The sequence below is a fragment of the Pantherophis guttatus genome, chromosome 3 (genome assembly GCF_059756535.1).
Source record: "Pantherophis guttatus breed Tessera chromosome 3, ASM5975653v1, whole genome shotgun sequence".
In the NCBI taxonomy this organism is placed as follows: Eukaryota; Metazoa; Chordata; class Lepidosauria; order Squamata; family Colubridae; genus Pantherophis; species Pantherophis guttatus.
Genome location: NC_142065.1, coordinates 167,234,957 through 167,249,110, shown reverse-complemented (window position 1 = coordinate 167,249,110; position 14,154 = coordinate 167,234,957). Strand labels below are relative to the sequence as shown.

The following is a 14,154-nucleotide window of genomic DNA, read 5'->3' as shown; positions in this document are numbered from 1 at the left end:
GGTATCTGTTAGATTAAAGAACCCGCCTAAATCAGATTCAAGAAGTCTCATAATTGAGAGCAAATAAAAGTTAGTACCATAAGTGTATGTTTGTGTATCTAATTATTTAAGGAATTATTAATATTGTTTTGACAGAGTTCTGGCATTAAAGTAACTGACTATTTTCCCCCCTCCTTAGTATCTCTGAACAACAATACATAAACTATGCATTCAGGTACGTTATATCTTGATTAAGAAAAAACATGGAATGTTTACCATCTCTTCATAACTGTATGAACATTAAGTTAATACCTACTATATTCATATTGCTCATTCATCTTATTTAGTGTTATTTTTTAAATTAATTAGCTTTTGATGGAAACACCAAAGCAATTTTTGTATACATTATCAGCTAGTTATAAAAAAGTAGTGGATTCTGAATTGAATGTGATATAATGTGATGGCCCAGAGCAATTGTGCTGCATTCCATGGAATCTATACTGCGAATCAAATGGACCTAGAAAAAGGATATTTTTGTGTCAACATTCAGGAATGCTGCTTATATTTGTAACAAATGTCTTTCTGTCGGTATCTGCAATCTTAGACTTACAAATATAGAACCATGCTGTATTTATAGAATTCTCGTACCCAGATGGATCAGAAAATAGTCAAAAGAGTCTACAGCCATCTTGAGAATATTTTTAGATGAATCGAGAATGGTCTATGGAAGAGTCTTAGATTAAAGAAATGTATTGTAATAAATAATGGGTTATCTACTGGCATATTAAAATTAATAATTACACCTTTTATTTCTAGTGTGGTGATGTTGGCTTTTGCATCTCACCCAACAGGTAAAAATATCAATAATTATAATTGGGATATATATGTGTTAATTTTTCAGATATAATGTTATTTCTTTAAGCATGCTATTTAGGAATTTAGTTTGAGTGTGTATCCAACCACACATATGAATCATTTTTACACACTCAGGACTCTATTCCTTTTTAAAGTAATAGCCTGAAGCCAAATCCAGAGATGCTCTGATATTGCATGACTTGAGAGCTGCACGTGCATAGCAGATGTTGTGCAGATATTGTGAATATGTGCACATTAGAGGGCACCATCAGTTTGATGCTGAGGCCAAAAACTGCAGCGCAGCTTCATGTGAAGGAGAGTCTGAAAAAATGAATTGTTCGTGATTGCATCTCAACTGACAAATAACACTTAATGCTCACCCTATGAATCAGAATTGTCTACTGTGATTACAACATTTAGTGTGCTCCACTCCTCAGGGTCTTACAGACAGTGGTGTCAGCTCTTGTTGCTCTCTAGCATGGCTCTTGCCTGCCTGCAGAACAGCAGTTCCAAGTCTTTTCTTTTATACCGAGCACTTCTTCATCATCAAGAGTTTTTGGGAACAATGTAGATCATTTCAAGCCAAAAGCATAGCTTTCTTTCTGTTGATGGTCTACAAAGGAGAGAGTTCAGATTTGCCAGTAAGGTGCTTTTACTTCTAGCCTACTATAAAACAGAATTTAGTTTTTTTAATTTTTGATCTCCAAAGTTTGTGAAATAAACCATTTGTAGAATATAAAGCATTCAAATTTTGTGCAAACTGGGAAACTATGAGTTCTAGTTCCTCCTTAGGCAGGAGGGTAACCTTGGACCAGTTACCTCAGCCTGCTGGATAACCTTGGATTAGCTACTTTCTCTTAGCCTTAGGAAGCAGGCAATGGCAAATTACTTCTAAAAAAGGAAACTTCATGGTGTCCAGACAGTTTCAGAGAACTGAACATGATTAAATGGGGAAAAAAGACAAGTCTTTAGTTTACAATTGATATGGCTCTTAGCCAACAACTAGAAGACCTCCAAAGTTCCTTCCAATTCTGTTATCCAAAACAAGCTAGCTATTGTGACATGGCCTTCTCTCCAAATGTATTGAATCTGCATGTCCCAGATTCCCTCAAATATTAGGACAGGCCATTTTAAGGGATACACAGAGTTGGAAATCTTTTGTTTCAGCAATTTTTTTAAAAAATGGGCAAGGCTTTATTTATCCAGATGACAAACATGGGCAGGTGCAAAATAAATTGACTTCTATTGTCTATCAAACTTTTCTATAAATTCTTACACTTATTCCTAATTTTCCCCTATGACTAATACATTTTCTTGTCTGCTATTTAGGGAAAGATAGTGGAAATTTGTAAATCTTGAGGGAATCTGATTACAAGTAGTACTCAATTTACAACCATTTGTTCAGTGATTGTTTGAAATTATGGCACTGAAAAAAGTGATTTATAACTGTTTTTCACACTTACGACCATTGCAGCATCCCCATGGTCAAATGTGGACACTTGGCATGTATTTATGATGGTTGCATTGTCCCACGGTCATGTAATCCCCTTTGCGACCTCATGAGAAGCAAAGTCAATGGGGAAGCTAGATTCACTTAACAATTGAGTTACTAACTTAACTTTCAGTGATTCACTTAAAAATTGTGGCAAGAAAAGTCATAAAATGAGACAAAACTCACTTAACAACCGTGTTGCTTTGCAATGGAAATTTTGAGCTCAGTTGTGGTCATATGTCAATGACTACTGTGTTCTTCAAAGAGCACAAAAATCTCTGATTTTTAGGAGACAGAATACATTTAACATACAACGCTATTGAAGAACACCTCTTGTGCAATGTATTCTCAGATATACCTTAACAAGTCCCTCCTTTATGAAACCCTAAAATGGCAATCCTATTTGTATCTTCTTCCTCCCTATCTTTGCAGTTTCTTCTTCTCTTTACAACAATTCAAAGTGATAGAAGGAAATAGTCATTGCTTGCAAGTATTTCCTATGGCATCATATGGAGCAAAAATGAATGAATATAGTCAGTGGAAAACAAATTACTCCCTGAACGACCATAATTATAAATGGGAGTCTTGCTCATGAATTTCCATGGAAAATACAAACACTTTTAAAGTAGAAACAAATTCCTTAAATGGCATTCTTCCTTTTTTACAACTTGATTTCAGACTGATGAGAAAGAGAATGAAATGTAAGAGCAGTGGCAAATTACTGAAGTGATAAAAATCATGTTAAAACCAAGAACAAGCCATTCAGTTCCAGTTTTACAATGTTGAGTTCTTCTCTTCTGTCCATTTTTCAACAGAGCAACCAAATACTGGTGCCAATTTTTTAAAAAACTAAAAATATGATTTTATTTCTTAGGTGATCTCTTCAGTGCCTTGGAATTTCCACTCCTGTACTTTTACATCTTTCACAGCAGTTGCCTTGCCAGGTAACTTTTCAGGCTACAAGTCAGACCTTATGATATGGGTGGGAAACAAAGTATTATATTTTTGATGAGCTATTATTTAAAGGTGCTTCTTTTTTTCTAGGCTCAAATATGATCAAAGCATTCAATTATTGCTCCACAGTGATGCATCATACTAATCTGAAATTTAATCAAATGTTTTCTTCAAAATATGCCAAACATTATAATGTGAATAAACTATAGGATTATTTGCAGCAAAAGGCTGTATAACAATTTGCTGGGGATTATACAAGTTATAGTGCAGCACTCATAAAAGGCACCAGCACAGGAAAAGTTCATTCAAGTGAATTAGACCAAAATCCCAACACGTGTCTATTCAGAAGTAATAGCAATAGCACTTGGACTTATATACTGCTTTACAGCCCTCTCTAAGCGGTTTACAGAATCAGCATATTGCCCCCAACAGGATGCAGTCTAAATGTTAATTTTTAAATCATTTTGTCCCTTCATTCAGTCTTGTTGAAGCATGCTTCTAAAAGTTATTCTTACTAGTTTGAACCAGTTATTAATAATGTTAGTTAAAAATGCCCAGCTCTGACATTTTTGAGGCATTTTTCAGCTACCTCTTGAGTTAAAAATAGATTTATTTGTCCTGATGGCAACTGGGACCAGAATTTCTGTTGCTAAGCAGTAGGTTGTAAAGTGCAATGTTACGTGACTGCATCACTTAATGATAGCAATCCTGCAGATCTGGTGCTGGAATAACCCTAGGACTGTGTGAGTCATTAAGAGGGAAGAAGCCAGAGTCACAGGCAAGCAGGCCAGTGGGTGCACAAATGCTGTTGGTGGGGTGGGGAGGGATACTGTAGACAGGCTCTGAGTGCAGGTGGGTTGCAGGTACTGCAGGTGATGCCAGAAGCAGGCTTGATGGAGTGCAGGCAGGTGAAAAAGCAGTGGGAGCAACATCCAACAACCTGCCAGCTTTCCCACTGACTTTGCTCAGGGAATATCAGAAGTTGTGAAATGACTGTACTTTACTACACTGTTGCAATTGCAAATTGGGTACCAAGTGCCTGGATTGCAATCATGTGACCATTGAGACAATGTGACAGCCACAACTCTGCAGACAGGACATATGTATCACTCATTTAGTGCCATTGTAATTTTGAATGATCATTGAACAGGGTCTATGCTATGATAATTTGCCACGGCAACTCACCACAGGCCAACTCACCATGGAACAACTCGCTACAGGACAAGAGTTACATTAATATCGAAGAAATAGTCAAATAGAATCATTAAAGAAAGGTTGTCAAATGTGAAAGTTAAAATAATATTTTAATTATCTTAATTTAATTTAATTTAATTGTTGAATTATCCCGCAGCAGGTTGTCCCAAAATGAGTTGGCCATGACAAGTTGTCTTGCAACAAGTTGGCTGTGGCAAGTTGGCCACGGCAAATTGGCTATGGCAAATTGACCATGGTAAGTTGGCTATGGCGAGTTGTCCCATTCCACACTGAACAAGTGATTGTAATTCAAGGATTACCTTTATTTTGAGTATAGCAGCATACCATTTGTATTCTGGCCCTTTTCCATTGAGAGATGCTTTAGAGCAGCAGTCCCCAACCTTTCTAGCTCTGCAGATTGGTGGCAGCGATAGGGAGGGGATGGTTTCAGATGCGTGTGCACCGCTTGCACAAAGGCAGTTTCATGCACTCGCCTGCTGCTTGTGCAGCCTGGTTCCCAATGGCTGCAGACTGGTACCAAGCCTTGGACCAGGGTTTGGGAGCCCCTGGTTTAGAAGACATGATTTTAAAATTTCAAGAATTGTCTCCTGAAAAATAGTGACTCTGTAAAATTTCCCAGTGAACTGAATAGCTGAATAAGATTTGAACTATGGTTTAAAGATGGGAAGACTACTGTATTCTCTACAGAATCCTTTTCCCAACCAAATAAAGCATCTTTAAGCAAAGTTCTGTCACTAGGATGCTGCTGCCAGCAAAACAGAAGAGCTGATTGGACATTCTCCTTGTATCTTAATTTCTCCCACCACAATCTGTTCCAGAATTGGAATGGTCCTGCAAAGGGAGAAGGAATGCAGGAAATTCTTTGTCCTGCCTTACTTGATGGGATTCTTTATGAAATCTAAAGCATCTTTCCCTAACATGGTGCCAGAGACCATGCTGCCATAATCAATTTTGGGAAATAATATCCAATACATCTGGAGGACACCATGGTGGGAAAGCTGTTTTAAAGCTTTCCATATGTGATGGAAAAGTGATAGAAACATAGGATTGTTGTTGCTTATCTCTAAAAAACATTAACTTGTCTTTTAAGGATCTTATTTGAACACAAAAACTCAACTAATACATTTTTCTACTACCCACCACAGTGGATTTCTGGGATTTCTTCTGACTTTACATACTATGAAACTTAAAAACAGCATCTCCTCAGGACAATATTTAGCTTGGAATTTCTTAGCGAAGGTAAGATGATGACTATTCTATAACTCAAAAGTTTAAGTGAGCATTGTCTTTAATTTAGTTATTACAGTATTAATAAATTATAGTTCCTGTTGTATAAATAACATTGTATTTGGCTATTATTTGTTTTCTATAATGTAATAAAACAATAAAAAAGAAGACAGTCTTTTCTCACTATGTAATTTCATCTCCTTCACGGATTTCATTAAACTATATATAGATCTTCCGCAAATATACTTTATGTATTTTTGAAATATTGTGGTAATTCTTTCAGGTCTCATAGAACAGAACATATGCTTCTTTAAGCATTTCCCCCAAAGCCAAAAAACAGGTTTTCTTTGAAATCCACAACATAACTGGTATTATTACATTGGAAACCACAGCCATACTTCTGCAGCCAATGGGAATAGTGTTTTTTTTTTTATTACCATGGGGGAGGAGATGGAATTTTTCACTGCACCCTCCCTTTAATCAATTTTAGTACTTAATTTCATATAAAACTAAAGGACATTGAAAGCCCCTACTATAACTTCATCCTCTACATTGACTCTTAACTTTTTGTCATGTGGCTTTTCTGCATGTAGATTTACTGCCGTGTTATCACAAAACTGATATATACAGGAATATTGAGGGGTTTTTTTTTAGTAATTAGTCTTGCCTCATTATGACTTTCCTATAGCTGCCTCTCAGATTTTTACTCCCAAACACCTAAGCAAATGTGATCAAATACACACAGAGATAACATAAGAACTGATGGTAGAGGAGAAGGCTAGCAGATTTTTTTATTTTTCTGGTGGGGGAATGAATAGATTTTTGTTCATTCATGATCCAGACAAGCTTATTGTGAGCACAATATACAGGGACCACAAAAATAGCTGTTCTCCAAGGATTGCCTGACATTTTCTTCAATCAAAAATGGTTTATGCAAATATAAATATTCCCCATGATTATAACAGAAAAAGATAAAGGCAACAGTAACTGATTCCATTTACCTATGTTTGAAAAGGTCACTGTGGTCTATGAATATAATAATGAATATTGGTCCTAAGGCATACCCAAAGCCAACATTCAACTTTCATATAATTTTAATACCTGAAGAGGATGTAGCATATAGAGGGTATTGATACAAGAGACTTGTTGCAGCTATAAATGTAGGCTTTCTGCTTGTTTCCATAGAGATGACTTGATAATAATTTTGAGGCATCCAGCACTAATTATTCAGCACTCAAATTGATGCAGAGTCCTCAAAATAATGTTGATAATGCTTGTATTTGATATAATTCTATTTCTTTTTTAATGCTGATACATTAAAAAGTACAATTTCTCTCATGAGAATAAAACTATCAAAATGAGCATTTGTAGTTCAAACCTATAGAAAAATAATCTAAGGAAGAATATGGTGACTGTCATACAGGCTATATTTCATGCCTCATTTACCTTGGTATAAATTAGAGTTGTGAGCAGTTTAATCAGTTCATTCACACTGGCCATTCTCATTCATGTCAATCATTGTAGACATGATCTGAAGGCATTATGATTTTGCTGAAGCTAAGCTGGTTTGGAAGACCTGTTAGGAACCTTCGTTTTATGCCATGAACTCTACGATGAAAGACAAACGGAATCGAAATATAATAAATATTAACAGTAAAATAGCAATCCTGTCCTTTCCAACACCAAGCAATGGGAGCTATTGTTCTTCCTTTCTGGTTATATGTCAGATTATTGTATAAAATGCTGAAAAGTATTTCTTTTCTTACCCATAATCATAACATTATTACATTATTTGTAATGTGTCTTCCTCTTTACCATTTCAAATGTTATTTCTGCTTCCTAATAAAACAGTATGAGCGAGTTACCGAATCTGTAAAATCTTAATCATTAAAAATTATTCTCTGTATAATACTTTCCTGTGCCCAACTTGACAAACCAAGGTTTTTATTTAGTCTTTCTCTTAAGCTATTTATAGTCTTCAGTATAAGCTGAATAATGATTCATGAAGATAGTAAAGGAGAAAAAATAACAACAATTGGTCCAGGAATAATTTGCAAATGCCAAATGATTGAATGTTGACAAATGTTCAGATTTAGAAGATACTGAAATTAGATAGTATTATGTCAGAAGTATAGTTTCCATTCTTATTCAGTGCAATAACCTAAAGCAGGGGTGTCAAGGATTTCATTGAGGGCCGCATCAGGGTTGTATTTGATTTTGGGGGACTGGAATGGGTGTGGCTGTGGTGGGCATGGCCAGCTCGATGTCACTTGTGTCGGGGGTGCCTGTGGTGGCCCAAGTGTTCCACCAGCAAAAACAGGCTCCCGAGCTCCATTTTCAGCTGCAACAGCCTCCTGCAATCCTATGCCAGTGAAAATGGAGCTCGGAGGGGCCACCCACAGCCTCTCAAGCTCCATTTTTGTTGGCAGAGGCACCACGGGCCAGTCCTTCGCTGTTTCCAGAGCGGCCCGGCGGGCCAGATCTAAGCACCGCGCAGCCCAGATCTGGGCCTGGGCCTTGAGTTTCTTTCAGGATAGCTTGGTTTTCAGGTTTGTCCTTGGTCCCAAATCTTATCTGATAATTTGTACCTGTTTCTTGGTACAATACTAGTTGGAAGAAATAGGTATTGGTAAGGTGAGTAGAAGCTATGGGACAGGGAAGATAATGGGATAAAAATGGGCCAGAGCAAGGAAAACACAGTCATATCTGTCCGTGTTAGGTTTCCTTTGAGTCCTTGGAGAAATTCTTAATGCTGCCAGGACTCTGCCAGGAGTAGTCAGATTGGTTAAAAAAATAGCTGTCTGAGGGAAGTAACACAAAATAAAATTAAACAAAACAACTATGCTGAGCAAGCTGACTTAGCATACATGAACCAGAAACTTGGGCTGCTAAAAAAGTTGAAATTAATTTATCCCAGCTGTATTTACCCACCTTGGTTGGTACAGCTGCCTGTAATATCTAAATGACAAACAGGCCTGGTAACACCTTGAAAACGTGAGTCAGTTCCATGTTACAGGCGTTTAACCTATGAAGGGTCCCAGTTCTGGGAAGGAAGAGCTCAAGATCTTAAGCCTGCCCCAGGCTCAGGAGAAATTTAGACCAGCTGTTGATTTGCAGTGGAAGACCTTAAGAACAATTAGGCAAGAAATGGATGAATCAGAGTTCTCAAACACAGAGCTAGTAGCATTGCCAATCTTTTTGTGGAAAAATGAAGCGTAACATAACCCCTATTCTTTCCTTTTCTTCTTTTGCTTTTCCATTACATCATCTGAGAAACAGCAGACATACTGCAAAAGTGACAGAATTAAAAAAAATAGCTTTGGGGACAAATGGAACAGGATCAGCAAAGCTGTTAATTTTGTTTTGTTTTTTTTAATTGGTTCTTAGGAGCATTTTTTTTTTGCTTTTTAATATCTCAATAACAGTCTGGAATTTAAAATAGAAATGGAAAATAAGCATAAATATCTTTAATGCACAATAGAGGCATAATGTAAATGGTTTTTTTTTTAAATCAAGTGCTGTAACCTGCCCTAAGTCACTTTCATGTGAGTTGGGTGGCTATACAAATATAAAATAAATAAAAATAACAGCAATGTTATTTTTTGCAATGAAACTAAGCAAATACAGTTTTCTTGTGCTGCTCCAAGTGCCACTATCTTCCCAAGTAATTTCAATATTGCTAAATAATATCAATTTATCTGTCAGTGTTTTATTTATTAAAAGCTTTGAGTGTTAGTATTGGTGACTTAATGTGGACTCTTTCCTCATTCACACCTAACTACGGCACAGATGTGGTATTTGCTATCAAAAGGCTTGTCAGAGGCTTGTTGCAACTGCATATCTTTAAGCCTATTTTCTGTTTACAAGGTATGCACACATATACAACATGCACACATAATTCTTGCTTTGATACAGTTTTTTAAAAATGAAACCAATCCTTTCATGCTACCTGTAAATTGGAGAAAAGAGAATTCAGAATTTCTTTTTCCCCTCTAGTTTCTACCTTGGCAAAGTGCCTTACTTTAATTTCACAATTTATTAATTTTAATAAATTTTAAGCATTAAATTTAATTTTAACTTTAATCTAAATTTTATCTGCCAGTCCAATTTAGCCTGTTGTAGTCAATTTTACATGGCCAATAGAAAACTTGATTTTATATGTTTTTTTCTACTTGTAGCCTACACCTCTGAATCTTCCCTTAGGAGTTTTCTGTAGTGAAATTGATAGTGCTGTATTACAGACTTGAAACACTTTGGATTTGGCAGGTAATTGGAGCCATGATTGCTCACAAAAAACATTATAAAACCTGTCAGAAAAAACAATTTTTCTGAGAAAATAGCATCTTCAAAGTTAGTTGTCATATGCTTGGGGAGTAAGGCAATTGATACACAGACATGATATGCAAAAAATTGGAGAAAATATTATAACGTTTTTCATAAGGATGATGTTCCTTATAAACATGAAGGATAATTTGAATCATTACATTTTCTTACTTGGAATACATTTGGAAATAAATTCCTCATAAATCAAACAGATGTTGTCCCTTCATTAAGACTAGAGAAAATAGAAATTAGATTCTCTGTAATTGACTTAAAGGTATAGAGAAAAAGTTTTTCAGGACCCAATTTGAGTTGGTCACTGGGACCAAAGGCTTATTCTTCTAAGCTTTTGGGAACATTGGATGATGAGCACAAGCCCAAAAGCTTGGAAAAATAAACCTTTGGTCCCAGTGACCGACTCAGATTGGATCCTAGGACATTATCCTGGGACACATATATTTATTTACCTTCATTTGCAAGAAAAAGTTTTGCATGAACTTTGCTGGGAATATGGATGTAAGCCTGTATGAGAAAATTATTTCAATAGGGAAGATACTGTACTTGGTGGTGGTTCAGTTAATGTAGAGTGCTTGCAATCTGACTTTGGGGACTAGGTCAAAAGTTAATTATTGAGAAAATGTATTATAGTTTATTGATACAAAAATCACATCATATCAGAATGCTGAAGCCTATGATGTCCAGGACTGATTTAGTTGTTATACTTTGAACTTCTGGCAGTTGGTTTTTTTTTTCCCTTTATACAAAAATTGCAGAAATTCATGCTTATAAATTAATCTGAAGAAAGGCATGAGGAAGCAGATACCAAAATCCACTTAAAAAAATAATAATACATACACTCCATTATAATTTATTTTATGATCCCTGGAGATTATTTTTTTTAAGTGAATTTGAATTCAAATTTTGGTTGATTAATTATTTTAAAGTATATTAGATTTAAATTGAGTGTACAAATCAATGTTTAAAAACACAAGTGTCTCTATTTTCAATGATTCCAAGAAATGATGGAAAAAGGAAAATGGGACAGTGGGGGGAAAAAAACCCATTCTTACAGTTTTTATATGTAGTGATTAGCTATGATGGAAGCTATTCAATAAGAGGGATCTTAAAATGGCTAATGGGTGGGTAGCCCTTACTCCCTCTGCTTGAAATAAACTACATTCAAACAATGCAGTGTTGCTCTGTAAAGTATTCAAGATTCTGGCCATTTAGTTCTATTTTCTGACCTGAGTTTTTTGGCTATTTTAATATGCCCTCCCGCCTCTTTTTTGTGTATCTCCAATACATTGTGGCTGCAGAGCCATGACAGTCTTCTTCCCTTCACCCTTGTATTCCAAATTCCAGAGACTCTGAAAAATATAATTACATTCCTAAGGGACAGGAATCAAGATGCTTTACAAGCAGACAATTTAAAAAATGGCATTCCATCACTGCCCTGGAGACTGTTTTTAAAAAATCCTTCCACAAAAGGGAAACTAAATAAATTTATAACACGTGCACACACATTTTCAGTACTGGTTATGCACATTTGGCCTTTGTAAAAGGAAATCCAAGTAGTTGCCATGAGGAGAACTCAGCCGGTTTCAAAAGCACCTTTCTTACTCAAAGCTCCTGGTATTGTGAAGGTGAAAAGATATCCTGTCAACTTTTGCAATTTGGCACTTTTTACAACGGTTGAAATCAGTGTTTCTCATCTTCATTGACTTTAAGATGCCGGGCTTCGATTCCCAGAATCCCCCACCTTAGCATGAAGTTGCTGAGGGAGAGAAACACTGGCTTAAGCCATGCTGGGTTTTTTTTTTTGTTGTTGTTGTTGCAGCAGGAGTGCAGGACTACAACAGCAATTACTTTCCAGGGACAACAGTGAAATTGTCAGGTATTTCTGTCCTTCCTTTGACAGACAGACAGCTGGTTAGAAAAGGCCTTGCCACTGCTGCTTGCTTTCTCTTCTTCCTTACCTTGAAATGGAAGGTCCTGTGATAAATCCTAAACTGAAGTTGGGGGCAGGAAAGAAGGTTAACTATTGCCTCAACTGCAGGAACTGGGAGATGGGTTGAAACTAAAGTTCCCACTGGCTCAGCATTTCACATGTTGTAAAAGAAATACTGTGCTAGCTTTGCTGCAGTACCAGATACACTACAGCCAAGACGGAAGTGTAGCAATTCAGTTTTCTGTCAGGACTGACAGCATGGGATCATAGCAGTCAAAGATCACCAAGCTTGGGGGTGGAGGGTAGGGATTACTGCTTGGTTATCTGGAAGAGTAGTTTCTTGGTTCCTGTGGTTGGCTGGATTATTAGAACACATTTCTTAAACTTGAGGCTCATCTTTTGAAATGGTACATTCCTCAAAATCATAATACAGGCAGCTCTAGTTTAGCCACTACCTTATTTAGGGACCAGTCAGTTATAACACTAATGAAAAAATAAGTTTACCAATCCTCACAATTACAATCTATGCAGGTCTGTAAAGCAAAGGAAAACTGAAGTCAAATTGTAAGCATATTTGCAGTTTCATTTAGAGACTACTTTGCTTAATGACTCAGATACTTCTCCAAATGAAGACCACCTGTAATAACAACACTATAGTTCATTGGACCATTCAGTACAAGATTTCTGTTGGCAGATTTTTTCTCTTCTCAAAAAGATGACTCAGGTTATCTTAAGGTCAAAGACAACTTCTGAGGGAACCTCCAAATTTTTCTACAGGGTATCTACCACATTTAATCTTCAATTGTACCATTGTGGCCATCTTGACTTTTTTGACTACATCCTCAGTACTCCTCTGCCCTAGCTCTTTGTAAGTTCTTGGGGTTCATTAAAAGGAGATTATTGCAACAACCAGCTTTCCGTTTTATTGTCTTTCTAGGTTATCACAGCTGGTCTATCTCCATTCTTCTTTGAAATTGCAGTGAATGCACCAACTGCCTGCTGGTATGTACTTTACACAGAAGGTTGTGGTTATTTAAAATGTCCTTGAATTTCTAAGCCATCTTCCTTAGTTTCTTACGACTTGAATCATTTTTGCCAAACCACACAGTTAAGCTGCAGAGAAAGTACATTTTATAAAACTAAAGAAAGAAGTATTGAACCGATGCTGTACATTATGACAGGACCTGCTTTCAAATAAGGTTCATGAAAAGTACCAAAAGTATCAGTGGTATGCCTCCACTAGGTTGCCGAAGGGAATAGGGAAGCTGTGCTGTTTAGCGAAGAAAACCCACTGATCTCATAGGCCAGAGATGGACAAGCTATTCCTCCCTAGTCTTCTCTCTTTACTTCTTGTCCTTTTCTCCTGCTGCTGCCCCAGCTATCCTGACACTTCAGAGGATAAGAGTCACAATGGACCTCCAATGAATGGCTGTAGGTTTAAAGTGGTGTTGTTTGTCTTCTCTGAACTGATGAACCAGTATACATGGGTACTCCTGCTTACATGGGAATAATTCCCATTAATTTTAATAGGGCTTTTTAGCAATCAAAGCACATAAATTATATCTGATATGGAAAAAGAAAGCCAGTTTGGTTTAACGGTTAACATACTAGACTAGAAATTAGGAGACCATGAGCTTTAGACCTGCCTTAGGCAGAAAGCCAGCTAGGTGACCTTGGGCCAGTGACTCTCTTTCAGCCCTAGGAAAGAAGCAACACAAACCACTCCCGAACTCTTTCCAGCAAAACTAAGTAGTTTCCAGGAGTCAAGACTGACTTGAAGACACCAAAACAAACAAAGATTGAAAAAAGAAAAAGAGAATTTTCTTGATATAAACCATAACTGTTAGTAGTTATGACAGCAAAGGCAAGGCAAAGGAACTTCCTCACCAACAGAAAATTACTTTTTGGAATACAGTTCTGCACAATGAGATGACAGGTACTACCTTAAACAGAAAATTGGTTAAATCCATGGAGAAAAAGCTTTGATTAGTCACCATGACGACTCTGTGGAACTCTTTTCTAGAGATAATAAAGGGTAAAATAAATTATTCTGTTAGACTCGATGGGTTGACGCAGAAGGAATCACTTTATGTTCAGATGGCTCATGAACCTGTGAAGGGTCATTAATTTCTACCTCAGTCAATAGAAGCTGAAAGCTTTCTTC

General features: G+C 36.7%; 1 protein-coding gene across 5 annotated transcripts in view; it reads left to right on the top strand.

Annotated features, from left to right (window-relative positions):
• The window catches only part of SLC35D4 (solute carrier family 35 member D4), a 34,417-nt gene that overhangs the window by 16,259 nt on the left and 4,004 nt on the right, over nt 1-14,154 (top strand). For 4 of the 5 annotated variants that reach the window (XM_087891336.1, XM_034429602.2, XM_034429601.2 and 1 more), the window contains 5 exons: nt 179-214; nt 796-830; nt 3,201-3,270; nt 5,641-5,734; nt 12,928-12,992. In XM_087891336.1, the coding sequence (XP_087747462.1) occupies nt 179-214; nt 796-830; nt 3,201-3,270; nt 5,641-5,734; nt 12,928-12,992 (300 nt within the window). Of the gene's footprint in view, nt 1-178; nt 215-795; nt 831-3,200; nt 3,271-5,640; nt 5,735-7,246; nt 7,383-12,927; nt 12,993-14,154 lie in introns of those variants that run through there. The other variant, XM_034429603.3, reaches the window with a different exon arrangement.